The following is a 27,861-nucleotide window of genomic DNA, read 5'->3' as shown; positions in this document are numbered from 1 at the left end:
TGCGACCGGGGATAAGCCAACATTATCTTGTATCAACCACATGTTAGGTGACCAAAATAGAAAAAAAAGTAACGTTTGTGATCAAATTTGTAAAAGAAATAGTTTGGTGACCAAAGTAGAGAAAGAATAATAGTTGGGTGAGTAATTATTTTACTTTACCCAATTTTTTAATTTAAATGCAATATATGTAAAAGATTTAAAATTTGATACTTAATTCTTTTATCCAATTAAATATTTAAAAAAAAATTGTTCAAATTAGTACCTAAATTTAATTCTTTTAGTCCAGATTGATCTTATTATAGATGAATTGTTTGAACCATAAACCCGAATTCAAGTACCAATTTGAATAAAGAAAATAAAGCTAAGTATTTAACTGGACAAAAAACTTAGGTATAAAATTGAAGTTTAAGGCCAAGTTCAAGCACTTAAATGAAGAAAAAAAGAAACTTAACAGCAGAATTGAATCTTGACTTTAAGTATACGTACCAAAATGTATATTTACCGTTGATGAAATGTAGTACTAAAATTTTTGAAGGACGAAACTGCAAAATAGTGAGTTAAATTAACTAACTAACTGCCACGAGCGGAAGGGAGAATGAAGATGCTCTGAAGAAGAGCGAAATTTCTTCTTCATCTATCAATCTTTTGAACTTCAATGTTGTTTTTTGAAAGAAAATTCGTTAAAATCACCTGAAATACCCAATTCGAGTCTTCAAATTGACGTCGGAATCAAAGAGGAAACCAAAAAAATGGAGGGAGTTTGGGAAAATTTCATGCGGAACAATCAAGATACCTTAAAATCCCTTTTTCTGCGCAAGAAATTATCATCCATTGACGAAGATTCCCCAGCAAACACTCCTACGCCCATCCCTCAGCTCTCTTCTCTCGCGAATTCCGTCGTTTTTCGCTGTTGCAAGTATTCTCCCTCTCCTATTCTCTCTGTTCACGTATATGTATGTACATTTCACTGCACATTGTTCGTTTATGTTGAAATCCCATCTTGGAATCGGTACTCGGATCAAAATGTCGATTAAATACCGATTAAAATGTTATTGATGCAAGTGTAAAATGTATGCATTTTGTTCTTCAATGATAATTAGTACATTTTAACTTAATGTGCTTTTTGTTTACTCATTGTTGTAGGATTCTTAAAATTCCCAGTGAAGAATTACAACACCGTTTCAATATAGAGCTTCCGGAAAGTGTTAAACAGCTTTTCACATATGCTAGGAACTTTTTAGAGTTTTGTTCATACCAAGCATTGCATAAAGTGAGTAGGAATCCAGATTATTTGAGTGACGCGGAGTTCCATCGGTTAACCTATGATATGATGCTAGCATGGGAGGCACCCTGTGTTGAGTGCGAACGTCGAGCCAAAGTAAGAGATGCATTGGAGTTGTTTGCTACACATGATCTTCATCTGTTGATTAAAAATTGTGTAAGAGGTTTTTTCGAGGGCTGGGGTTCACAATGGTCTCTGAACTTCTCTTGTGTTGTAAGAAACTTTACCCAACAACGACGAAGTTGAGGATGACGAAGATGGGTCATTGTTTTATTCAAGTCCCATGAGTATGGCAGTTCAGGTTTGTTCTTCTATTTTTTCTAGTTTCATATATTTCATTTGCATAAGGAGGTTGTACGATTGTATGCTTGTACTGTCTGCTCTATGATAATGACATTCTTCCTTGGCTTGGTAATTATTGAGCCTTTAGTTTCCTGGGACTTGCTTGAAGTGATCACCTATATTTAGTGAGCCAGAGTTTGAAAGTCAAGGGGTGAATAATGCTACTTATTCATAAATTGCATTTGATGCCATAGTTTTATTTCTGTATTTTTCAATTTTTTTCTCTATTTTTTCTGTTTTATATATTTGTTATATTAAATATTATTATGATTCCTTTGATATGCTAAAGATTTGGAAAAAAAAAGTAGAAAGAAGGAATGTTAAAGATAAGAACTTATAAGTAAAGAAACCAAAAAGTAGGAGATCAAAACTGAAGGCAAGCATTTAAGCATAAGAGAAAGAACAAAATACTTATAAAAGATGAAAATAATTAAGAGAAGAGGAACAAACTAATTAAATTCAGTAGAAATTTCAAAACGAATAGGAATAACATAGAGTTTGGGATATTTAAAGGGTACAGAATTTATAGGGAAGGGGTGGGCAGGGAGTAATAATATTAGTAAAGGCTTATTAATTTTGTTGGCTTATGCCAGGGGAGGGGGAGAATATAGTCGAAATTCATTCTTTACTTTTCTCTCAGGTTGATGACAAGAAAACTGTTGGGCGAGAGGCTTTTGAACGAATAGCTCCTGCCTGTGCTGTTGTTGCAGATATAATAACGGTTCACAATCTTTTTGATGCATTGACAAGCTCTGCAGGCCCCCGACTTCACTTTATTATATACGACAAATACCTCCGAAGCCTTGACAAGTATGGATGCATTATTGTTTTCTATCATTTTTATGAACTCTAATGGCTTATGTGATTTAACATATGTGCCAAGTCACTTGAATTAAACAAAAGGGGGAATGTCTAGGTTGAGACTTGCAGATACTTGTCTTTTTATACTTTTCTTAACTTTACATCTTTCACTATTTGTTTTAAATATTTTAAACTTCTAAATAAATGGATCATTAAAGCTAAGGTGATCGGTAGTGCAAACTTTCATGAATCGAGGTGTAAAAAACATTTAATTAGTTAATCTCGGTTGTAATCAATTCTAACTAAGAATTTTTGGGTTTGACTTCTTAACATCTGTGATCAGATTGGATAAAATAGCAAACATATCTACCTGTTTTTTCTTTATAGTTTGATTTTTTGGGCTACTTTGATGTCTGAGTTTAAACTGTTGAGATAATTATTTATCATGGATCTTTACCCATCCTTAGGGTTATTAAGGCCGCAAAAAACACATTGGGACCCTCACTTACCAATCTTCCACTCTCTGATGTGGAGATAATTATAGATATTGAAGGTGGTGTTCCAACTCAACCCGTTCTGCAACATATTGGAATCTCGGCATGGCCAGGTATGTCAATGTTCTGAAATTGATCATTATGGAAGTAAACCTTTAAAAGTTCACCCCCCTTAAAGTATTATAAGTTCGCCTCCCGTAGCATAAAATCTTTCATCCGTCCCTGATTAAGACTTAACTAATTTCCCTTTACAAGGTTGTGCATGTACTAGATTTAGGTTGGCCATATTATATATGTATTCATAGAATATATTTTTATCTTCATATGAATGTATCAAATGGTACTGATTTTTATCAATTGATGTCTTTCACGTCTAATATATATAGTAGTACTGATGTTTGTGTCAATGACAACTTGTTATTGTTCAAACTTCTAAACCATTACATGTCTCCTTAATATGAAATCCATGTGTGGTAAAGGACTTATCCATTGAAATTGGTCACGCAATAGAAATAATTTTTAGACCAATAAATCTTGTCAGGTTAACTGATGCCATTGATTCATACACTTCAATCGAGAGGCTCTAAGATGTTTTAACTGCATTATCTTTCGGTTGTTTATGTGTTGAGTTTCTATTAATGCAGGACGGCTCACTCTAACCAGCTTTGCTCTGTACTTTGAGGCTTTGGGTGTTGGTGTATATGAAAAAGCCGTGAGGTATGATCTGGCAACAGACTTGGAGCAGGTCATAAAACCTGAGTTAACTGGGCCACTAGGTGCTCGTATCTTTGATAAAGCTGTTATGTACAAATCAACAACCGTGTAAGTTTTCTATCAGCATAATAACGTGGAACTATATAGTTTAATGTCTTCTTTAAATTAAATTATAGTTTCTGATATTTCTTTGGAACTTGTAAATCTATTTGCAGCACAGAGCCCGTTTATTTTGAGTTTCCCGAATTTAAAGGCAATTTTCGTCGGAACTTTTGGTTGGATATATCTCTGGAGATCCTGCATGCACACAGGTTTGCTAGAAAACACAACTTGAAAGAGACTCAGAAGTCGGAAGTAGTAGCAAGGGCTATATTAGGTATATTTCGTTATCGTGCACTGAGAGAAGCTTTTCAGTTCTTCTCATCCCAGTATAAAACCTTACTTGGTTTTAATCTAGCTGAGAGCCTTCCTGGAGGTGATATGATTTTGGAAACCCTTGCTAGTCATTTGGCACTTTTAAATGTTGATAATTCCCCACGCGCTGTGAAACACCCACCTGTTTCATCTCCTTTTTCACTTCTGGCGCTTAGTCAACTTGGATTCATCCCACAGAAGAATGCAATTCTGGAAGGAGAAGCATTAATGGTTGGAGATTTCTGTATTGGAGAAACACATCCCTTAGAGTTAGCAGTGAAGAAATCAATATCTGACACAGGTAGGGCTGAAGCTGCACGGGCAACTGTGAACCAAGTGAAGGTAGAAGGAATTGAAACAAATTTAGCTGTAATGAAGGTTGGTTATTTCGATCTCCCATCTATTAGATTTGGTTTCAGGCCATAAAAACTGTCATATGATTTCCTATTTTGATCAAGTTCTTAATTCATTTGTCAGACAGAAGTTGTCATCAGAAATATTTATTTCATTTTTATGTCTATGTTAATTTAGGGAAAATTTTGTTTTGTCATGTTCCTAGAAAACAGCTTGAGTGTTCATTTGAATAAGTGAACCGTTTGTTGTACTACGCCAACTGATCCTCAGAATCATTTTGAACATTTGAGTAGGTTGTTGAAAGATCTCTCTTTTTTCTAATTTGTAGGAACTGCTGTTTCCTTTCATTCAATTAGCTACTTGCCTTGTGCTTCTGTCTTCATGGAAAGAACCTTTTAAGTCGACCGTCTTTCTGATGTTTACCAGTTTGGCAATTATAAGGTAAAAGTTGTCTTTGACTGGTCTTTAATATACTTTTCTTCCAGATACATCAAGAACAATACATGATCTCCTTCCGTATGTCCTGAAAGTTGAAATTATGTATGGTATATGAATTGTGAACTGAACTTGGAAATATTTATATTAGTGGATCAATTAGCTGATCATTTCCTGAATTTTTTGCACGCAACAACATTTGATGTTTTATTTTTACATTGAGGGTGGTTACATGTTCTTGCCAAGCATGTTGTTAAAATGCATCCAAATGGCCCATTTGTGTGTATTCAGTTGTGTATTGGTGTTTTTATTCTATATTCCACTTTTTATTATAGCATATAGCAACCCAAATGATAATAATGAATCCATTAATTCTGATGTGCAGGGGGTGGTTTGCATATACGTTGGCATTGGTTTTTGTATGCTTTGCAGTTGTCATGCTATGGAATCGGTGTCTTAACAGTGAGAAGGCCTTAGTAGCCTTCACAATAATAGCTCCACGAAACTGAAATGCAGTCGAGCAGCTGTTGACGTTACATGAAGTTCTCTCCCAATATGAAGCACTAATCCAAACCGCGAATGTTTTTATCCTCAAAATCAGGGCTATTTTCTTTGCTGTCTTACCACAGGTGCATGTCCCAGCTATACTTGAATCAGATAAAAGAAAAATGAAATTTGCTAAATATAAAGCGTCGAAACACGATGCTCCCCACCCCATTGAACAGGAAAGAGTGAACAGAAAACAAGTTTCTTGTTTTACTAGCATCATCTTCTGCCGCTAATCGAGTCATTTATTGGCCTTTTTTTTTACTATGGGGTGAATGTTAATACTTTGGTGTGTATGAACCGAGCATATACTTATATCGAAGTCGAGTTAAATCATCCAGGTCTTCTTTCTTGAGTTGCATTCTGCTTGAAAATTGTGGAATGCCAGTATGTAGTTCACTGGTCCTAGAAACAAACTGAATGAAGTTGCATTCAAAATGATTAAGCGATGAATGATTCAAATGCTGAATGATTCAAATGCTGAATGATTCAGAGACTCTGTATGAATTAGCTCTGAATGTGACATGCTGTTTGATAATGACTCTGAATCATTCAGAATGTACTTCTGTGCTGAATCATTCAGCACTGTTTTGCTAAATCGGTCAGCACTGAATCATTCAGAGGTGCGAAACAAATGCGCTGAATGTTGAACGGTTCAACATTCGGTGCTGAATAGTTCCATTAAGAGGCAGTTAAGTTTTAATTGCGGAATTCGGCTAGCTTCTAACTATACTTTCTGTTTGCCAGGCCACTGACAGGGTTGCTATCTCATTGGTTTTCTTGGCTGTAGTGTTAGCTTTTGTGCCCTTCAGATTCTTGATATTGTTTGTATTCCTTGAAGCTTTTACAAGGGAACTACCGTATAGGCGAGAGAGCACAAACCGATGGCTACGGAGGCTTAGAGAATGGTGGTTTAGGATACCGGCAGCACCGGTTCAGCTCGTTAGAGCCGATGATAAGAAAAAGAAAATGTAAAAATGCTGTGAAACATCCCTCGGATTGCAATATTTTCCAGGTCTCTCCCTCTCTCTCTGTCTCATTTCTGTTTAATGGTTCTCCATCAATAGCCCGCATAATGCATACGGCATCGCGCGGCGGGTCTCCGCAGCAAATCGACCCCTGCCCTAATACCCCCTCTTTACTTTTCTAGCGTTGAACCTAAGACAAAAACATGCATATGGTACAAATTTAGCTTAAGCTAGAGGTTCATGGTTCTGGCAAATCTTCGATGGAGCTGCAAGTGTTAACATCCATATACATATACATATACATATACATATACATATACATATACATATACATATACATATACATATACATATACATATACATATACATATACATATACATATACATATACATATACATATACATATACATATACATATACATATACATATACATATACATATACATATACATATACATATACATATACATATACATATACATATACATATACATATACATATATCATGAGTTTTGAGGGTTTTTCTAAATACAATTTTTTTATATTATTTAAATAATATATATCTTATTTTATTCATAAATTGAAATATTTTGAACTTTTTAAACATATTTAATTCTACTGTCTTATATAACATACCAGCAACAATGTTAACGGGACTAAAATCAATTAACGAATAATGAGTACTTTTAAGTTTTAACCCATAAACGAACTAAAAATGTTATCAAATTGGTCTATTTATTTAATTTTTAAAAAATGCAATTAAAGAAATACGTGTTATTAATTTTACTTGTAGAGTCTAAAAGTTTTTTTTTTCAACGGCTATATGCACATTTTATTTATTGATGCAATTGTTTGAATTTAAAATCTTAAAAGAGAAGTACGAACCGAATGATCCCTGTGATAAATGAATTGGTGTTATTCATCGAGAACCCGGATTCAAACATCATAGATATCAGGCGTGTGAGCGTTCTATATCAAAAGGTTGAGAGTTATCTTTGAACAGTCTTGTATTTACTCCAAATTAATAAAAAAAATCTCAAAAGAGAATAATACTCTTTTTAATCACCGAGAAATAAAAAAGAAAGAATGGTTGTCTCTTTTTTCCATATATATGGGGTAAGTGGGAGGTAAGATAGTAGGCTACCCCCAACACCAGGTTGAGAGCAGCTTCCGTAAGAGACCTTCCCTTACCCTATTACATATGGGAACAAGGGACAACTAATCACCACCGAGAGTGGAGTCTAAAAGTTCTATTAAAAGTAAGGGTAAATTACTAGTATAGTATTTAAATTATTAGTTTTAGTATATTTTAGTATATAAACTTTTAATTTTTTCAAAATCATATCTAACGTTAATTTTTGTTTCGTTTTAATACCTAAACTTTTAATTTTTTTTCAAAATCATACCTAACGTTTAGATTTGTTAATTCTTCTCCCTTAAAAACTTAACAAGTGATTTTCATGTGACACTTTTTTAAGGATAAATTACATCATTCATCACTCAACTATCTTCTCACTCCTATTTTGGTCATTAAAGTTTAATTTTTTTAAATTTAATTACTTAACTTTCAAGTTATTCCTAATTTAATCACTCTAACTTTTAATTTTTCATCTTTAATTATATATTAATAAAATAATAAAAATGTCATGTCAAAAAAATTAATAAAATAGAATGATTAAAATATGAGCAATATGAAAGTTGAGTAGTTAAATGAATTTTTTGAAATTTTAGTACTAAAATAGGAGTGAGAGGATAGTTGAGTAATAAGTGATATAATTTACCCATAACAAATGCATTGTTGTTAAGTTTTTAATGGTGATGTACTAATGGTTCCAAAAAAAATAATAACGAAGTACTAAAATGAAACAAAAACTAAAAATTAGATATAGTTTTAAAAAAATAAAAATTTAAATATTAAAACGTACCAAAATTGATAATTTATGTACTAAACACGTAATTTATAATAATAGTAACTGATATAATTGCAATGGTTTTTATTCTTATTTCAAACACAAATTGTAATTGGTTTTGATTTTGATTTTGTTAATTAAATTTTAATTTAAAATTTCATCTAAAAACCCATTTTTCAAATCCATCTCTAAAATATTTATCTTGTTGTTTTAATGCCATATAAGCTTTACTTTAGCTTATATAACATCCAAACTTTCATTACCAAACCAAAAATCAAAGAAATAACCAAAGTTCAGATTCTCACCTTAAGATGCAACCCACGTTGAATAAGAAGAGAGCAATATGATTTTCCCAACTCATCTTTCTTTCTTTTTTTTCTTCATATATATCCCATCCAAAACCATTTAAAAATATATTTCCCTAAAATTTACCATTTTACCCTTGTTATAATTCCATATTTATTATAATACCCAACACACCAAATTCCTCCATAAATCACTAGACTTATCACTTTATTCTAAATCACCAACTGAATTTATAAGTTCTTACAATTTAGTCACTTACCCGATAATTGGGATGTTACATTACTTTCAAAATTTTCAATTTTGCTTACTCTGTCGTTAAACTTCTCATCGACAACGATCGTCCACCGTTGCCCTTATTGTCGAACTCATCTCCGACCAGTTGTGGCTCACACCGCCACCTTCAACAGCACCGGCGTCGCCTCTCAATCGAAGCCATGCCCTTCACTATTGATGAAAGCTCGTCGTTCATTGTAAAATCATAGGAAATTGTTTGATGACTCATTGTGGATCTCAATCGCCGTTGGACAGTGATCGTTACCACTAGTATTGATATGTGCGTCAGGCCATTGCGATCAAAACCATGGTGGTCGATCATCCCCACCGTTTGTCGTAGAGAAACATTTGAAGGTTCTTGGGGAAACCAAAGCTTCCCATTGGTTTTCATAGATTTTCAGACACCTCGGTATTTCGTTCGTCTCACTGTTGCCACCATTGAAGTCATCTCCTCTTTCCGATCAAAACCCAGTCAATTTGACCTTTTACCGTCGCTGCCTCCGCCAGCCGCCTGTTCGTCTAACCCCGACATAGTGACAAAAAAACTTAATCTATAAAGTTGAGTGAGCAAATTGAAAATTTTGAATGTACGATGAGTAAAATAGGAATTACATAAAAGTTTAATTATCAAATTTGTAATTTACTCTTATTTTTTTGTAGGATATAAAACTACGTCATTTTTGTAAAGATTGTCATGTCATAACATCTTTAATTATTTAACGGTTGAGTGACCAAAACTGTAGAAATTTAAAAGTTGAGAGAGCAAATTGAAAACTTTAAAAGTATAATGAATAAAATAAGAATCATATAAAAGTTTAATTGTCAAATTTGTAAGTTACCCTAAATTTATTATTGTAGAGAAAAAGTGCAAGAAAATTTCAAATCTATTTTGCAAAAACACAAGAAAAAAGAAGAATTCATATTCCTCAGCGAAAGAGAGCAATAGATTTGGATCAGTAGATAGCGAACGTTAAAGAAGGCCAGCATATTTGGGAAGACGAGCTTCAACTTATTTGCGAATACGTATTTCCTTGTTCTCTCTCTCTCTCTGGATTTTTTAGGGGAAAATTAGGGTTTGTGTGTTTTCTTTTGGTGATTCAGAAATTAGGAGAAATTAAAATAAAAAAATGAATGTTTGATATGCTGCAATTAAGAGGATTTTTAAATGAATCAAGAATCACAAGAAAATGCCAAACTCATGTTTGTTCTTTAAATTCATGGCATCTACGCATTTTTCTTCAAATTTAAAATTTATATTGCTCAATTTCTTTAGTATCATCTGTTCGCATTGCTTCTAAAGAATTTTCGCATAACTGATTTATTATTATAATTTTTTGTTATTGTTTTCTTTTATGAAAACAAAGCTTTTAGGACCTGAATAACTGACATTTCCGGGGAATCTGGGATTTTAATTGATTGAAGATTTGTTTGAGTTGACATCATTTAGTTTTTATGTCATTCATTGTAGTAATGTGATTTGATCATTGCTATAATCCCATACTTTCAACTTGCAACTTTAATTTGCTATGGAAGTTTATTATTTGTATGATTCTGGAATGCTGCTTTAATAAACAAAACATTACAGGTAAAAGAAATACTCATTGAGGAGTCGAATGTGCAACCTGTCAACGGTCCAGTAGCCGTCTCCGCTGATATCCATGGCCAGTTTCATGATCTGATGAAACTTTTTCAGACAGGAGGTTATGTGCCGGATACAAGTTACATTTTTATGATATATTTTATATCCCAGTTCATGCGGTGGAAATTATTGTCTGATGTATTATTGATTTCGACTAATGGGTGCTAAACTTTTATATTCCTTTGGACAGGGAGATTTTGTTGATCGAGGTTATAATAGTCTTGAAGTTTTCACTATTCTTCTGCTTCTTAAGGCAAGGTATGCCCTCAATAGTGGATACATACTTAGGCATTTCTATAATCTTTCTTGGTGTTTATCTACTGGTTTTCAATAATGTAGTTGCTGCATTATTTCTCTGATTCTGATTTGTTCTCATGCTCTTTGTATTCACTGGCTAAATTCTAAGACCTCCAATATATGATGTAACCCCTGGTTGAGGTGTATCTAATTATTGTGAATGCTAATTCCTATTTGCTTTGAAACTACTAACATTTTCCTACTTGTGGCCAAAAGGTCCTTGTGGAGCTACAATGGTGATTTGGCAGCAAGATAGTAGGATATATTGTATATATTATCCTATTTATATTTAGAAGATCCAAAATACAGTTTTCAATATTTATGAATTGATTCTGCTGTTGTTTTTTCTATGAATTTGGTAAGGAAATTGTTTTTCAGGTTCTATTTTTGTTGGTTAGGTTATCCAATGTTGTTTCTCATTTGAATTAAAGGTGACATTTTTTAATGTTTTCTGAATCATAGGTATCCAGCTAATATCACTCTCTTGCGGGGGAATCATGAGAGCAGACAGCCAACTCAGGTGTGTTTTCGGATTATACTGCAAAGGAACATGATTCTAAAGACCTTATAGAATGTATGCAAGTGCTTCTGTGTGATTACAAGTGTGTCACATCGGTATTTCTTTTCCTTTTTATCTTTTGTTCTTTGAGGTCTCTTTTCTTTAATCCCCCTTTTTATATAAATAAGGATTGGATGCCTTTCTAAAGACACATTAATGAAAATCTAAGGTTGGACTTGAGAGTAGCATAGTGAATCCAAGGATCACAGTTTTTGGAGATTTACGTGCAAATACCATATTACTTTGTTTTTTAGCACTGTTGAGTGGCACTCTAAAGCTATAAAATTTGGAAAGCATTCCAAACATGAGGGACTGACTTCTTTACTATGTGTTCTTAACTTTTCTAGGTTTATGGTTTCTACGATGAGTGCCAAAGGAAGTATGGAAATGCTAATGCATGGCGATATTGTACTGATGTTTTTGATTATCTTACACTTTCTGCAATTATAAATGGGACAGTAAGCATTCTCTCTGTAAATCATCTATAGCTAAGCAGTAAGCACCTTGCACATCTTTAATTGGTCTACTATTTTCTATTTTGCAGGTGCTATGTGTACATGGTGGCCTTTCTCCTGATATACGATCAGTTGATCAGGTATATTTTTTTAGTTTTTGGATGACGTGTTTTATTTGAGGTAGTACTAGAAGTTCACTCAAATTTTAATGTCGTTTATTTTTCTTATGTTCGCTTGTGCTTGGCATGTGTTGTATTTTTTAGAGCATTTTCCTGTAGCGGAGACGTTTCATTTGATCGCAACTTGTGTTTGTTGAAGTTTAGGATGGTTTTCTTGTAGCAAATCATGAACAGTTATGTAGTAAACTGGTCTTATACTTATTTTAGGAATCAAATATAAACATAGCATGTATGGTGCCTCATTTCCTCATTTTTTTTCTTTGAGGGGAAGGCAAAATTGTAGTCAATAGAAGATGAGTAATTTCTTAAGAAACAATAAGAAGGTTATAGTCTTTGGGATATTTTTGGGTTGTTTTTAACTTTGGCTTCATATGTTGATCAGGCAAACTTTCTGGCATTTGACTTTTATACGTTATTGTAAAAACTAAGTTTGGTCGTGTGTTGTATTTTATCTGGCTTCTTTCTGCTGAAGAAGTAACTGATTCTTTGCTCGATAACCATCCATTTCACTTTGGTTGTGTTTTATACAAGTACTAATTTCTCTTTATGTATTCACTTTTAGACTGGGGATAGGGGAAGGGTTGCAGTTGCCGCCGGAACTCAAAACCCTTATCTGCTAGATGTCACTTCTTAAGGATAATTACTTGAATCAACAGAGTTAAGCTCCGGGTTATGCTTTCTCTTTGTTGTATTCTATGGTGATCGATGCATTTTTCTTTTCTCTGCTTTCATGATAGATGAGGGTAATTGAGCGGAACTCTGGAATTCCTCATAAAGGCCCATTCTGTGATCTCATGTGGAGTGATCCTGAAGATATTGAAACATGGGCAGTCAGTCCACGCAGTGCAGGATGGCTATTTGGGTCCAGGGTCACATCGGAGGTAACCAATCTCATCTCGGTCTATACTTGTGCTGAAATAATAATTTTAATCTATTTAATCTGTTGCAGTTCAACCACATAAACAACCTCGATCTTGTTTGTCGAGCTCACCAACTCGTGCATGAAGGTCTTAAGTATATGTTTGAAGATAAAGGCCTAGTAACTGTGAGACATTAAACTTTCCCGATTACATCTTTTTAGCTTAATGGTAGTAAGAAGATAAGGAGTTTCTTGACTATTGAAATTTGCAGGTGTGGTCTGCACCAAAATTTTGTTACCGTTGTGGGAAAGTTGCTTCTATATTGAGTTTCAGCAAGAATATGGTGAGAATCTGTTTCTTTTTTACTCCGTCTATATATCGGATTAGTTTAACCGGAAACTGGAGGGCTGTTTGGTCCCGTGTATTAACCTATTGAGACGTTGAACCAGCATAGAACAGGTTTGACTAGTAAAAATACATGGATTTCATGATGCATCCCATTTTTCGCACCTGTTTAAGGAGAGAAAAGTAGAGTTCTTCACTGAAACGGAAGAGAATAATCAGATGAGAGGGCCAAGGACTGCAGTCTCGTTTTCTTGTAATGAAAGGAAGATACATACTGCAGTAGCTGTAGTATTATCCAAGCATTTGATTACTAAAAGAAGGTACCGGTGGAGGAAAGCGTCGAATACATGAAACGATATGCAGAGAGGGACCTGCCCTGGAAATTGCCCGGAACCTCCGAGCCCTGTATGTTGCAATGTGACTGCTTTAACCTTCGACTCCGCCCGTTGGCATCATCTTCGTCTTCATTTTCATTTTCTGTATATTGCTTCATATGATCCCGAGTTCTGAAAATTGGTCACTGCTGCCTTTCTATGTTTTTTTTCTTTTCATTTATTTACTTTGAATGAGATATTCGGGGTTAAAAGTGTCTTTTGTGTCGTTGTCAAAAGTGCAATTTAGTAAATAACTTAGTACTAATTTAATTCTGCGTTACAAGAATTATATAAAATTAGTACTCCAATTATAATATTAAAATAAACTTTATTTTTTTTGGATAAAGTAATGGTCACTGAACTTTTCTAAAGTTTTCGTTTAGGTCTCTTAACTTTTAAAACTTGCAATACAGTCTTTCAACATTTAATCCGTTTGCAATATGGTCTTCCAGTATTTAGTCTGTTTGCAATATGGACCCCGATCGTTTTACGCCGTTACACTATCAATAGTACGTTTGCAATATGGTCATTGAACTTTTCAGGCGCTTGCATTTAGGTCCCTAACTTTAAAAACTTGCAACACAGTCTTAAATTTTATTTTAAACCCTAAATTCCTTTTCGATCTTAAATTTCTTTTTTCGCTTCTCTCTTCTCATTTTCAACGTAACTTTTCAGTTGGGGATGCATGAGAGATTCTAATCTAACTTTGAATTATGTGGAGGTGTTAACTTGAATAACAATTCATTGACAGAAGACCCGACCAAGGGACTATCGGGACCATCAACGATTTAAGGTGTAATATTAGATACATGTCATCTTAGATGAAGCATAGATGTTTGATGAAATGCTTGTGAAAAAAAATTGGGTTAGAAATGTAAAGTTGACAAATATTACTAAGATGAACTATGTATCATTGTTGAAAGTCACCAACAAAGCTGAAATTTTTGTATAAATGACATATAATAATTTCTTCGTTTAATCCTTGTGCTTAAAGATTTTCCAACAGATGATCAAATATAATGAAATCTCAAACAACTCATTCACCTCTCAGTCTCTTTCGCAACTCGAAAGGCATCATGATATTTGATGCCTTTCGAGTTGCGTGCATGCATAATCGTCTTCTAAAGTTATAATTCAATACAATTCAACTGTAAAATTTCCAAAACATGTAAAAAATTAATTCGTTCACGATATATCAGTCCCATAATCAACATGAACTTATTAAAAATGAATACGAGCTCACAGGACGCCGAAAATCATAGGTCAGATCAATACAATTCCCAGTAAACTAGTACCAACAGTCTCTCAGATTGAGCATGTCGATATCACTATGTCGATACTCATAACCAATTCCCTAATTTAAAGAAAAACCAAACAAGAATATCAAAAAAAATAGCTTGGGACCCTATTTCACTTTTATTCTGATGGGTTGGATATCTTTCATAAGGAGTACTAAAAGTTTTGATTAAGAAGAAAGAAAGAAAATTAGATGGTTTTGGTTCAAAACTAACACTAAATATCCAGATCATTGACAAGCAGTTCCATAAACATAAAAATTTCAACAAAACACACACAATGCGAGCTGAAAATGGGAAAGTGTGAAAGAGTAAAAACTTACTTCCAGATAGCCCAAAAGAAAAAATATATATCTTTTTGCAAGTGAGGGGAGGGACAAAGAAATAAACGCAATCGATGTTGTGTTCCAGCAATTCTTCCTCCATTTTTCTTTGTAAATAAAAAGCTGAAAGACAGAGCACTGCTTGGGTTTTCAAATTTACATGGCGGAAAATTGAAGAACAAAAACCAAACGATAGGTGAATGTGTTGTTGGGATTTTATTATATTTGATCATCTGTTGGAAAATCTTTAAGCACAAGGATTAAACGAAGAAATTATTATATGTCATTTATACAAAATAATTCCAGCTTTGTTTGTGACTTTCAACAATGATACTTAGTCTATCTTAGTAGTATTTGTCAACTCTGCATTTCTAACCCCATTTTTTCTCACAAGCCTTTCATCGAACATCTATGTTTCACTTGAGATGACATGTATCTAACATTACACCTTGAATCGCTGAGATGACCTGAGATGGTTTTGGTTCAAAACTAACACTGAATATCCAGATCATTGACATGCAGTTCCAGAAACATAAAAATTTCAACAAAACACACACAATGCGAGCTGAAAATGGGAAAGTGCGAAAGAGTAAAAACTTACTTCCGGATAGCCCAAAAGAAAAAATAAATATCTTTTTGCAAGTGAGAGGAGGGACTAAGAAATAAACGCAATCGGTGTTGTGTTCCAGCAATTCTTCCTCCATTTTTCTTTGTAAATAAAAAGCTGAAAGACAGAGCACTGCTTGGGTTTACAAATTTACATGGCGGAAAATTGAAGAACAAAAACCAAACGATAGGTGAATGTGCTGTTGGGATTTCATTATATTTGATCATCTGTTGGAAAATCTTTAAGCACAAGGATTAAACGAAGAAATTATTATATGCCATTTATACAAAATAATTTCAGCTTTGTTTGTGACTTTCAACAATGATACTTAGTTCATCTTAGTAGTATTTGTCAACTCTGCATTTCTAACCCCATTTTTTCTCACAAGAATTTCATCGAACATCTATGCTTCACCTGAGATGACCTGTATCTAGCATTACACCTTGAATCGTTGATGGTCTCGATAGTCCTTTGGTCGGGTCTTCTCTCAATGAACCCTTATTCAAGTCAACACCTCCACATAATTCAAAGTTAGATTAGAATTTCCCATGCATCCCTGATTGAAAAGTTACGTTAGAAATGAGAAGAGAGAAACGAAAAGGAAAAATCAAGATCGAAAAGGAATTTGAGGTTTAGAATGAAATTTAGGATTGTGTTACAAGTTTTAAAAGTTGAGGGACCTAAATGCAAGCGCCTGAAAAGCTCAGTGACCATATTACAAACGTACTAACGATAGTGTAACGTCGTCAAACGGCGGGGACCATATTGTAAATAGACTAAATGTCGGGGAACATATTGCAAATAGACTAATGTTAGGGGACTGTATTGTAAGTTTTAAAAGTTGGGGACCTAAATGAAAACTTTAGAAAAGTTCAATGACCATTACTAAACTTTACCCTATTTTTTATTAGCCCTTTTAAGTTTCGTGAAATTCAAACTTTAATTATAATTCTAAAATGAAGTCAAAATTAGTTTGTTAATATAGAACGAGTGATTCATTGGAAAGATCCTTCATTATTTTATTTGAATTAAATATTTAATAAATAAAATATCGATGATTAATTAATTTAAATTAAAAATAAAATAGATGTTAAAATTTTCTTAAGAGAAAATAAATAATATTATTATTTAATAGGATAATATGACAAATATTATAATATTTTTAATATATTTTTTAAAGAAAATAGAACATATCGCAAAAATTAAGGAATTAGATAATTCCAATGCAAAATTCTGGAGACCATATATGAATTCCAATTTCATAGGTGGATCTACGCATCTCCGACAGCTATTATTTTCTACTTCTCATCGCATCCTAGACGCCCATCCAAAGATCTCGCCGTCGCGTCGCTTCCTGTCAATGGCCACCATGAGGTCTCTGTCTCAGCCTCGATCCCCGCCATTGGCCGAGAAAATCAAGCACGAGATGGAGTTGTTCGGGGACGTGAGAGTTGACAATTACTACTGGCTTCGCGATGACTCCCGCAAGGACCCTAAAGTTCTCTCTTATCTTCAACAAGAAAACGCCTATTGCGAGGCCATGATGTCCGGTATGTTTTATATATATTGATTTACTCAAATTTCTGTTGGTTTCTCAGAATTTTTAGAACCTACTTTGCCACTTTTTGAGTTGCATTTGTTATTCGGTTGTTAGATTACTCTTCCATTTTGTTCAGCGTTATTGAACGTAAAAATACTGCTGTTGAAACCACAAAACAAAAAGAAACAAAAGTTGAAGACGAAATTTATGCATAGATTTTGAGGTCGAATCAATGATATACGTATCCACTTCCTCGACATCCTGTTTGTTTCTCGGAAATGTTAAAAAAGATACTTTGCTACTGTTTTGATCTGAAACTATATTTGGTTGTATTCACTTCTGTGGTTAAATTACTCCTTTTATTTTTGCTTAACATTTTATTGTACATAAAAATAGTGGTTTTGGAACCAAAAAAGTTGAAGAGATGAAATTCATGCTGAGATTTAGAGGTGGAGTCGTATATATCCACTTCCTCGACTCTCTATTTCTTTCTCGGAATCGTAGACTATATATCTATCTATCCGATTCCTCAAATTTCTGTTTGTTTCTTGAAAATGTTGAAAAGCAACTCTGCTACTGTTTTGTTCTGATTTTTTTTAAGTTGCTTTCACTTCTTCTGTTATTACTGTTCCATGTTCGTAGTATTTTATTAAATGTAAGAATACTGCTGTAGGAACCAAAAAAACTGAAGATAAAATTTATGCTGAGATTAGAAGTCGAATCAAAGAGGACGATATATCTGCCCCTTTACGAAAAGGACCTTATTATTATTATTCAAGGACATTGGAAGGAAAGGAATATGTTCAATATTGCAGACGTCCCGTTCCTATCCCTGATGCTCCGCCATCTGTTCACGATACCATGCCTACAGGTCCCGACGCTCCACCAGAGCATGTAATTTTGGATGAGAATGTTAAGGCTCAAGAACATGGTTTTTACAGCATTGGTGCTTTTAAGGTCAGTTATGACCAGTGACCAGCATTATGTTGTTAACTTGGTTGAATGAGTTTGCTTTCCTTTTCTTATGGTTCAATTTGTTTATGTGTGGTCTCTATGCACTTTGTTGTTCAGGTCAGTCCAAATCATAAGATGGTTGCATATGCCGAAGACACTAAAGGAGATGAAATTTATACCGTATATGTGATTGATGCAGAGACTCGAGCTCCGATAGGGAAGCCGTTAGTGGGTGTAACATCGTATGTTCGATGGGCTGGTAATGATGCTTTAGTTTACATTACAATGGATGAGATCCTTCGGCCAGACAAGGTATGAGCTCTAGTTTCCAACTATTCAGTTCCTATTGAATACGTACTCCATTTTTTTTGTTTCACATGCTTCTTAATGTTATAACGCTAGCTTTCTATTTGTTACCTTGTTTTCCCTCCATTTTGTTTTCTTCCAGTAGTTACTAATATCAATACCATTTTCATCTCTTTTGTAGTGATTGTAGGGAGAACAATGACACCTATTTATTATGACCATATAAAAGCCAGTGATTATTTTTATTTTGTGATACGCGTCTAATTTAGAGCTCCTAGGAACTCTTTTATGTATTCTTTGATGTCAATAAACTGTTTTTAAATTACTTCCTTTCCATTGATCACTAATCAGAAACCTAAAGGTTGGCTATCTGATTTATTTTATGTAGTTATTATAGACGAATGGCTCAAGTGTTTTGATTTTCAAATGGATGTTCTCATCCCTACATGATTCAGAGAAAAATTCCAGATTGTTAGAAGTGTCACTGTATCAAGTACCTTAATACAGGATTGCACATTTTTTCCTTCGCATAAACCTTTATTTTTATTTTCTGGGTATTCATGTATAAATATAGTATTCATGAGATCTTTCCAGTTTCCCTCTTGTTATTTGTTCTCAGATAGAATCATGTGCCTTTTTCAATTCCAGGTAGAGTTATATTCTTGTTACCTTTAGCTTCTTGTTATACTTTGTTAGCAGGCAAAGGGTAAATTTAGTTTAACCTAATTATAAATCCTCTTCTTTTGTCATCTTCTGAAGTAGAACTAATTTAACCTCCGTTTGCTTTTATTTCTAATGATAGGCATGGTTACATAAGTTGGGGTCGGACCAATGCAATGACTTTTGCCTTTACCATGAGAAGGACGATATGTTTTCCCTTGATCTTCAAGCTTCTGAGAGTGAGAAATTTTTGTTTATTTCATCTGAAAGCAAAATGACAAGGTTTGTCTTCTATCTTGAGGTTTGCAAGCTGGAAGAAGTCCTTAAGGTTTTGACACCTCGTATAAATGGAATTGATACCTCTGTTAGTCATCGTGGAAACCACTTCTTTATCCAGAAGAGAAGTGATGAATTTTTCAATTCAGAACTACTAGCTTGTCCAGTGGATAATACATCTGCAACAACAGTTCTTATTCCTCACAGGGCAAGGTCGTAAGGAATTCTAAAGTTTTCCATCTTCAATGACCCTGCACTAATTCCTTGTTTTCATTTTTCATCTGTGTTCCTCATAAACATGAATTTGGTTTTTCTTTGGACATGTTGCCTTCTTTTTCAGTTCTAAGTATACCGAGTATTTAGATGTGTATATCATTATTTTTAATTCTCATAGTCAATCGCAATACATTTTGCTTATTATTTATTTTTCTGTTTTGGGTTATTATCAGTTCTATGATGGCTGCTTTGCAAGAAATTATGAGTTAATCATTTAATGATTCAAATGACGTATGTGCAAGGAGCTAGTGCATTAACCATTGATATTATCAGTCCACAACCGTGGTTATTTAAATCATAGCCTATGTAAGAACAGGTTAAAGTTTAGCTGGAAATTTTCTGTTTGGTTGGGTGTCGGATTGTATTATGTTTTTTTTTTTGCATTTTGCATTTTGCAATCGTGAATGATGCTACTTCTGCAAAGTGGAAATGTTGATTTCTTACTCCCATGTGGACGGATGTTATGTTTCATTGGTGATCATTTAGTTTACCGATCGTTTTCAAATTTTTATTTCATTTGTATGCATCTTTTTTGCTGATGGAGGTGGAAGTTTGTAATTGCCTTGTCATATGTTAGCTTTGGTTCTTTCCTGTCTGAAATTGTCTTCCTTGCAGTGTCTTATCTCTTACCATGTTATTTTTTCTTCTCCAGTATAAAGATTCAGGATATTCAACTTTTTAGTGATCATCTAGTTGTCTATGAGCGTGAACAAGGTTTGCCCAAAATTACCGCTTACCGTCTTCCAGCAGTTGAAGAGCCACTCATATGCCTTCAAGGGGGTCAGGCAGTTCAATTTATTGATCCTGTATATTCAGTTGATCCTTCGGAATCACAATTTTCCTCCACCATTTTGCGGTTTTCTTATAGCTCATTGAGGACACCTCCATCTGTGTATGAGTATGACATGAATACTGGGGAGTCTGTTTTGAAGAAGATTGAAACTGTAAGTAATACTGATCGTTAAAACCATGATAGGAAATGAGTTGATAAAGCCTAGTGCAAAATAAGAATCTAACATAGCCTAGTGCAAAATAAGAATCTAACATAGTAAAACTAGTGTTATGTGCAATATCTTACTTGGCAAGATATAATTTGATTACTAGGAAATTACAGGTGTGGTTGCCTTTACCTAGTTTTCTCCTTGTGTGCTTTGTTGTCAGTGATTTGCTTTTCCCACCTTCATGTTGGAATGTTTTTTCTTTATTAGATTCACTTTTTTCACGTGCTGGAGTACTTATATGGGATGTATTTCATTCGAGTAACATACTTTGTGATACTATTACATTTATTTTGTGTTTTTATTCCGGTTAACAAAAAAAGGATTGGAAGTTTTTTCTCTTTAAAAAGAAAGAGGAATGAAATGGAGCTTTCTATTATCAAAAGTGAAAAAACATTCTGTTGCACTTTGTGTTGTTCTCTCATAATTTGGGTCTCATATGTACCACACTGCATTTAATGCTCGTGGTTTTCTCAAATGACTTAAATGTCAAATTGGACCTTCCAAGATCAGTAGTAGTGTTCATGATTTTTCAATATAATAAAAGTTTCACTTTATTGTTGCCAAAATTTCGGAATAGTAGTACTTGCAATATGTGACTTCATGTTTCTGACATTTTTTTCTCGGGTCCTCGAATGTAATAAAAGTTTTCTGCTTTTTCTGACAATATCCTTCCTTTTTTTCCTGAAGATTTCACTTAAGAAAAATTTAGTTCTTGGGACTTGATCTGTTCGTAAATTGTTATTGATCAGTTTTGAATAACATAGTCTTCTTCCAGAAACCATTGTTCTTTTTTTACTGCTCAGGAATAAAAATAGGAAGTTTAAGAAAGTGTATTACATTTTACTTTTGGGTCCTGCGTGCGCAGATCATACTCGATTAATTTTGTACGTTGTCTCTTATTCAGGTTCTGGGAGGTTTTGATGCATCAAATTATGTCACTGAAAGGAAATGGGCTACGGCTTCAGATGGCACTCAAATTCCCATATCAATCGTGTACCAAAAGAATCTTGTCAAGCTTGATGGATCTGATCCAATGTTGCTTTATGGTTATGGTTCCTACGAGGTAACCGGTAACAATGCATTCGATCGGATAAATTCTTGTGAGATGTGCTAATTTCATGTCGTTTGGCAAACTGTTGCAGCTATGGCTAACAATAACACACATCTATGATTTATCCGCCGCATCAATTTGGTCTATCGTTTTAGTTGAACGTTCATGGAGTGTCTGTTTGTAATTACTAATTTCAGTTATGTAATATACTGTTTCTTGTCTGTAAGCAGGTATCGGTAGATCCTAACTTTAACAAAGCAAGGCTGTCTTTATTAGATCGTGGGTTTGTCTTCGCAATCGCTCATATTCGCGGAGGTGGTGAAATGGGGAGGCAGTGGTACGAGAACGGGAAGTTCTTAAAGAAGAAAAATACATTCACAGATTTTATCGCTTGTGCCGAGTTCTTAATTGAACAGAAGTATTGTTCAAAGGAAAACTTGTGCATTGAGGGAAGAAGTGCAGGTGGATTGCTTATGGGTACCGTTCTTAACATGAGGCCGGATTTGTGGAAGGCCGCTGTCGCTGGAGTGCCTTTCGTAGATGTCTTGACTACAATGCTTGATCCTACCATACCTCTTACAACATCAGAGTGGGAGGTATTATCTTTCTCCTTACAGATTTCGGTTTTCGTTCTTTTGAGTGTGACATTTTGTTTTCAGTTTGCGTAAGATCCACCATGTTATCCTTCGCTCCGTTTTCGTTATAACAGGAATGGGGTGACCCTCGGAAGGAAGAGTTTTACTACTACATGAAGTCGTATTCACCTGTAGATAATGTACGACACTAATACTGCTGTCTCCAGGCATTTGTGGCCAGTATTCGAAGTATAGCCAACTGTTTCTCACTCGGTTATGTTTAGGCTCTAATATATCTATGTTCTGCAGGTGAAGGCTCAAAATTATCCTCATATTCTCGTTACGGCCGGCTTACATGGTAAGTAAAACGATCACACGTGATTTTGATTATTCTCCTCGTCGTCGCCTATTACTCGTAGCCTGCGATCAGAAATATCTGGTATATATCCTCCATAGGCTGCTACTAATATTTCACCTATGTTGCGGCAGATCCGCGGGTTATGTACTCAGAACCTGCAAAGTTTGTGGCTAAACTAAGGGACATGAAAAAGGACGATAACATGCTGTTGTTCAAGTGTGAACTTGGTGCCGGCCATTTTTCGAAGTCCGGGAGGTAGTTTCTCTTTCCCAGCTCTTCTGTTAAAACCTCGAAGTCACATGAAACCGAACCATGAATCGTTCGATATTATCCGATACGAGAATGCTTAAATGCGAAACTGATTAATAAAAACTACAAATATATCGTTGGATGCAGATTCGAGAGGCTCCGAGAAACTGCCATGACATACTCTTTTCTACTGAAAGCACTGAACATGATTCCCACCTGCGGGTCTGCTAAAATCTGACAAGGCCGATGTGTGTCGGAGTTAATGCCGATTACATAGCCTAGTTTCTGCACTTCAGTTCTATAAGTTATGGTTTAGTCGCTGCACTTTAATTTATAAGTTATGCTATGGTTTTTGTCCCTGTATTATACTCGAGGATTTAGTCCCTATAACTTTTTTTTTTTGAAAATAGTCCCTATAACTTAAAACCCATGGGCTGAACCTGTATTACATTCAACTTGGGAATATACGATATGTTTGGATTAAATGCAGTAAAGAAAAGAAAGGAGGATCACTTTCCTTACTTTCCTTTCATTTCCACTCTCTCAATTCAATCTATATTGGGATGAATCGATGGAGCGGGTGGGGACAATTGTCTCCCTAAAAATTTCAAGTTCTTATATATTTAGATATTTTCTTTGTATTTTCAATTGAAAATATATTTTTGTTCTCTCTAAAATTTTACAAGTTTGTTTTCCCTCATAATTTTATTAATTTGTCATCCTAATATAAAACTACGTGTGTCCCTATACCCAAATATAGGGTTAGACCTTATACTTCAATTTAACTTGATTTGATCTACTTACTATTAGTAAGTTTATGGCTCTACTTCATTTCAATTTGACCTTGCCACGATTTGGAAGATAATAAGGGTTTAATGTAATATGATTGGTCATTTGAGATTCTATTATCTTAGCTAGCGTGTTAATGTTCAACTCAGATTGTCGTTCGTTTTTTAATGAAAAAGGATGATTATGGAACTTATGAATAGTTAGTAACCATTCTATAACTTTTAATAATCAAGGGATTCGACAAAACATCACTCTATAGTTGAGGGACTATTTTATAACTTTTAGTAGTCTTATGACTTAATAAATTAATGTACTATAGTCAGGGAATTATTTGTATACTTTGTTGGTAATACAAAGAATTTCACATTGGGTATGAACCGTCTGGTGTGGTCTGATTTTGTTCGTATGTGTTTTTTTAGACAAGATTTTCCCGATAGAATATTAGTTATTAGAGATTATTTTACCGTTTATAGCCGTTACAAAAAAATTAATATAGTTTATGATCATTAGAGTATGTTTATGACAATTAATTATTTTGTAATTGTTATTGGATCTTGTACTATTTTACTCCTATGTTGAGCCTATAAATTGATGTTTATTTTTCCGTTTCATACGACACTTCAATAGAAATATCCCTAAGCAAATGTTTGCTTTAAAACACTCTTTCGTACTTTTTCTTAAGTGTTATTTTGAGTTGAGGGAAGAGTAATACCATCAAGCTCGCTCCATGTTTTGAGTGTATGGAATTTGGGGAGTCATGTTAATCTTGGGGGATTCGTCCATTGTAGCGATTTCACATATTGGGACGAATTTGCTTCCAAGGCAATGGTTAATACCACGATACGATTATCGTTTTGATTGATTATTTTATTTATATTTTCCAGTCAATGCTAATATCTTTCTAATTTCCAACATACTTTCCCCTTAATTTTATTTATTAACTATGGTTTATGTACATAAGATAATAAAATTATAGATATCAGAATCTGAATCTAAAATTTATCTAATATCACATTTTAAATATAATTGTATAAATCATTTCAACTATATTTACAAAACTAATAAAAAATGCAGGCAACATAGGTGTCACTCGAGTCCCACCCCACGACAACGGCTATTGATGACCCAATATGGCTTAAAGATCAGAGAAACTATGCATTCCCAGTCTGCCTAACTTAATGGGACCATTAAATTTTATATATTACCTATGAGACTTTAGTTTAATGAGGAAATTTTAAAAAAATTCGGTTTAGATGTCAACAATATTTAGAACATATGGTTAATATTTTCCGGTTGATATATTTTTTTTCTTTTAGGTTGTGGGTTCAATACCCATCAGAAGTAAAATAGTATAACTAGGAGATTATTTTGTAACTTTTAATAGTTAAGAAGAATATTTTATAACATTTAATAATCAAGGGACTCAATAAAATATTATTCTATAGTCGGTACTATTTGTGTTTTTTATCCATTTTTATTTTGGATTCTTATTCGAGTGAATGGCCTACATTTAATATTTATAATTAATAATTTAAATCTATTCTTGGTATTTATGTTTATAATGATTGATTTAAAAATTTAGGAAATAAAACTTTGTTTTGCTTTGAGTTTATACATCATGAGATGAACAGTAGTAATAATAAATCATTACAAATTAAATTATGTTTACCCCACCTCCACATGGTGATGAGATAAGAAGCATATGGGGCACCCACCCACCTTCTTCGTATACGGTGATTAATATTTTTTTATTAATATAGAGTAAGCACAAAATAATATCTAATTAAATATAATTCTTTTTTTTAAGTTGTCCTTTAATTTCAAAGATTCGTCTTGATTAATTTGGATTGACTCGGATCGTACATTTAGTTTTGGTGGGCGAGTCTTCTAGCGGAGATTTTTTATATATAGAAGGACTCGAACAGGAGACCTTACTTAAGCGATATCAAGTTGCTTACTACCTGAACCAACCCCAGTTGGTAACATAACTTTCAACCATTTGACAATGAACGCTCACACCCCTAGTATTCATGGTGCTCGAACTTGGGACTTCAAGGAATAATAACAATTTTTTTACTATGAGATTATTTAATTCATGCAATGATTAATATTTTTTTAAGCAAATGTGATTATAAAGTAGTATATGTTTTAAATACTCTTAATCATTTGACAATGAAATCTTAATCACCCTGCTGCAGCTGCTGATGCTTGAACCTATGATATTTAGAAACAACAACGATTCTTTTAATGGTGATTAATAATTTTAAAATAACACGAAAAACAATTAATATATAGCATAAGATTTGATAATAAAAAAAATAATGATGAAAACATAAACACACTATAGAGATAATCATATTTAATGAAATCAAGTTAAGCATCTTTAGTAATGAACAAATCAATGTTAGGACCCACTTTGTCATGAGCTTCATAATATTTCCAAAATCTTAATGGCTTATACAGTTGAAATGATGTTTTGGATTAGGTGTGCCCAATTAGGTTTTGTTTAGTCTAATTGTGATTTGTGGTGAGATTTGTATTTTTTTTAATTCTCGTTATTTTGAATAAAAAAATTTCTATAATATTTTAGGTAAATGACACCATTCTTTATTGTAGTATACTCTCTCTCCTATTTTCTTCACTAAACTTTCAATTTTTCTATTTTGCTTACTAAACTTTACAAATTGAATCATTTTGCTCACTCCCCCGTTTTCTCTCTAACGACTGATGATATGGTATTTTTATTATTATTATTTAATATAAAATAATTAAAAAAATAAAAACAGAAGGTGACCAGATGCCACTGTCGGCCACTGTCGATTGATGTAAATGGTGGTCGTTTGGTCCCAAAATGGGATAGGTCACTTCGCCTCGACTTCGTGAGTTCGAATCAGACCTCCATTTTGTCGGAAGTTGCTCCGAAGTCTACGAGTTTGAGATTGAAAGTGATAAAACCAAAATGTTTCAGTCCAAATTCACGGGTTTTGAGACATTTTTCGGTGAAACAACCACCGGATTCGGACTCGGGGTTGAGATTAACAATCCCATCCCATTTTGAGACCAAACGACCACCATCTACGGTAGTCGACGGTGGCCGAAATGAAAATGACTTGGTAGCCGATGGAGAAGAGAAGGAAAAAAGGTAAATTACACCATGAGTCATTAAACCTTACTCTCTCATATTTCACTCGCCAAAATCACGTCGTTTTAGAGTATATTTGAGTTTTTCAAAACGGCGTCGTTTTGATTCCTATGCCACGTCATGACGCCGTTAAAAAGTTAACGGCATAGTGAGCTTGTAAAGTTCAGTTAGCAAAATAGAAAAATTGAAAGTTGGATGAAGAAAATAGGAGAGAGAGTATAGTACAATGATGAACGGTGTAATTTACCCTAATATTTTTAACTCTAGTAAGATTTTACTATTTTCTTTCTATTTAAAATTATTGTCGATAATTTTAACTTTTCTGTTGATTTAGATTTCTCCTTAAAAAAGTCAATTGTTGATTTGAATAGAATATAAAAATATAAATAGTTTTCTTAATAAATTCACTGAATTATCGATACTTAATTGCACCGGTTTAGAAATGACCATCCAGCTCAGTTAGTAGAGCACAAGGTTTTTAACCTTGAGGTCGTGGGATCGAGTCTCACGGAGGGCATTTCATAATTCGGAGGTCTCTTACGGAAGCTGCTATCAACCTGGTGTTGGGGGCAGTCTACTATCTTCCTCCCCCTTACCCCATACATATGGAAAAAAGGGACAGCCATTTTTTTTAATTGCACCGGTTTAAATTAAATTTTTTATTTACTGAATTATAAATCTATCATGACACAAATCTATATCTCTCAGGAAAAGTAAATGAATTTTGTGGGTAATTAGAAAAAAAAGTATTTTTGGGGTTTAAATTTTAATTTCAAATAAATAAGATTTAGAATTAAAAAAATAGACTGAAAAATATTTGATTTTTTACCAAAAAAATTATTTTTTTAACATTCTTATTATAAGTAATAGTAAAAAAATCTAATAAAATAAAATAAAATAGTCAATGGAT

General features: G+C 33.7%; 2 protein-coding genes and 1 pseudogene across 2 annotated transcripts; all 3 read left to right on the top strand.

Moving 5' to 3' along the window:
• The first annotated feature begins 727 nt into the window (after positions 1-727).
• LOC120167885 lies at positions 728-6,372 on the top strand (annotated as a pseudogene).
• Positions 6,373-9,744: 3,372 nt separating this feature from the next.
• LOC120167881 (phytochrome-associated serine/threonine-protein phosphatase-like) lies at positions 9,745-13,819 on the top strand. Its single transcript, XM_039176770.1, has 10 exons — positions 9,745-9,864; positions 10,427-10,573; positions 10,671-10,738; positions 11,240-11,297; positions 11,684-11,794; positions 11,881-11,931; positions 12,708-12,851; positions 12,920-13,015; positions 13,102-13,173; positions 13,280-13,819. The coding sequence occupies exons 2-10, from the start codon at positions 10,520-10,522 to the stop codon at positions 13,319-13,321; spliced, it is 696 nt and encodes a 231-aa protein (XP_039032701.1). The 5' UTR covers positions 9,745-9,864; positions 10,427-10,519; the 3' UTR covers positions 13,322-13,819.
• A 3,166-nt stretch (positions 13,820-16,985) lies between these two features.
• On the top strand, positions 16,986-23,558 carry LOC120167888 (protease 2-like). The gene is made up of 11 exons (XM_039176774.1): positions 16,986-17,324; positions 17,988-18,271; positions 18,386-18,580; positions 19,377-19,723; positions 20,439-20,730; positions 21,692-21,850; positions 22,069-22,434; positions 22,548-22,613; positions 22,723-22,771; positions 22,903-23,026; positions 23,168-23,558. Exons 1-11 carry the CDS (start codon positions 17,021-17,023, stop codon positions 23,256-23,258), a joined length of 2,277 nt encoding a protein of 758 aa, XP_039032705.1. The 5' UTR covers positions 16,986-17,020; the 3' UTR covers positions 23,259-23,558.
• Positions 23,559-27,861: the final 4,303 nt, after the last annotated feature.

Source organism: Hibiscus syriacus, unplaced genomic scaffold (assembly GCF_006381635.1).
Source record: "Hibiscus syriacus cultivar Baekdansim isolate YM2019G1 unplaced genomic scaffold, ASM638163v2 tig00111706_pilon, whole genome shotgun sequence".
Lineage (NCBI taxonomy): Eukaryota > Viridiplantae > Streptophyta > Magnoliopsida > Malvales > Malvaceae > Hibiscus > Hibiscus syriacus.
This window is presented reverse-complemented; position numbering and strand designations above follow the sequence as displayed.

Bases quoted from the DNA above. Each gene is read 5' to 3' on its own strand.
- LOC120167888 (XM_039176774.1), top strand. From the start codon at position 17,021: ATGAATTCCAATTTCATAGGTGGATCTACGCATCTCCGACAGCTATTA. The intron at 20,731-21,691 runs GTAAGTAATACT...TCTCTTATTCAG, and splicing joins TTTTGAAGAAGATTGAAACT to GTTCTGGGAGGTTTTGATGC. The intron at 22,614-22,722 runs GTACGACACTAA...TATGTTCTGCAG, and splicing joins CGTATTCACCTGTAGATAAT to GTGAAGGCTCAAAATTATCC.
- LOC120167881 (XM_039176770.1), top strand. From the start codon at position 10,520: ATGAAACTTTTTCAGACAGGAGGTTATGTGCCGGATACAAGTTACATT. The intron at 10,574-10,670 runs ATATATTTTATA...TCCTTTGGACAG, and splicing joins ATACAAGTTACATTTTTATG to GGAGATTTTGTTGATCGAGG. The intron at 11,298-11,683 runs GTGTGTTTTCGG...TAACTTTTCTAG, and splicing joins AGAGCAGACAGCCAACTCAG to GTTTATGGTTTCTACGATGA.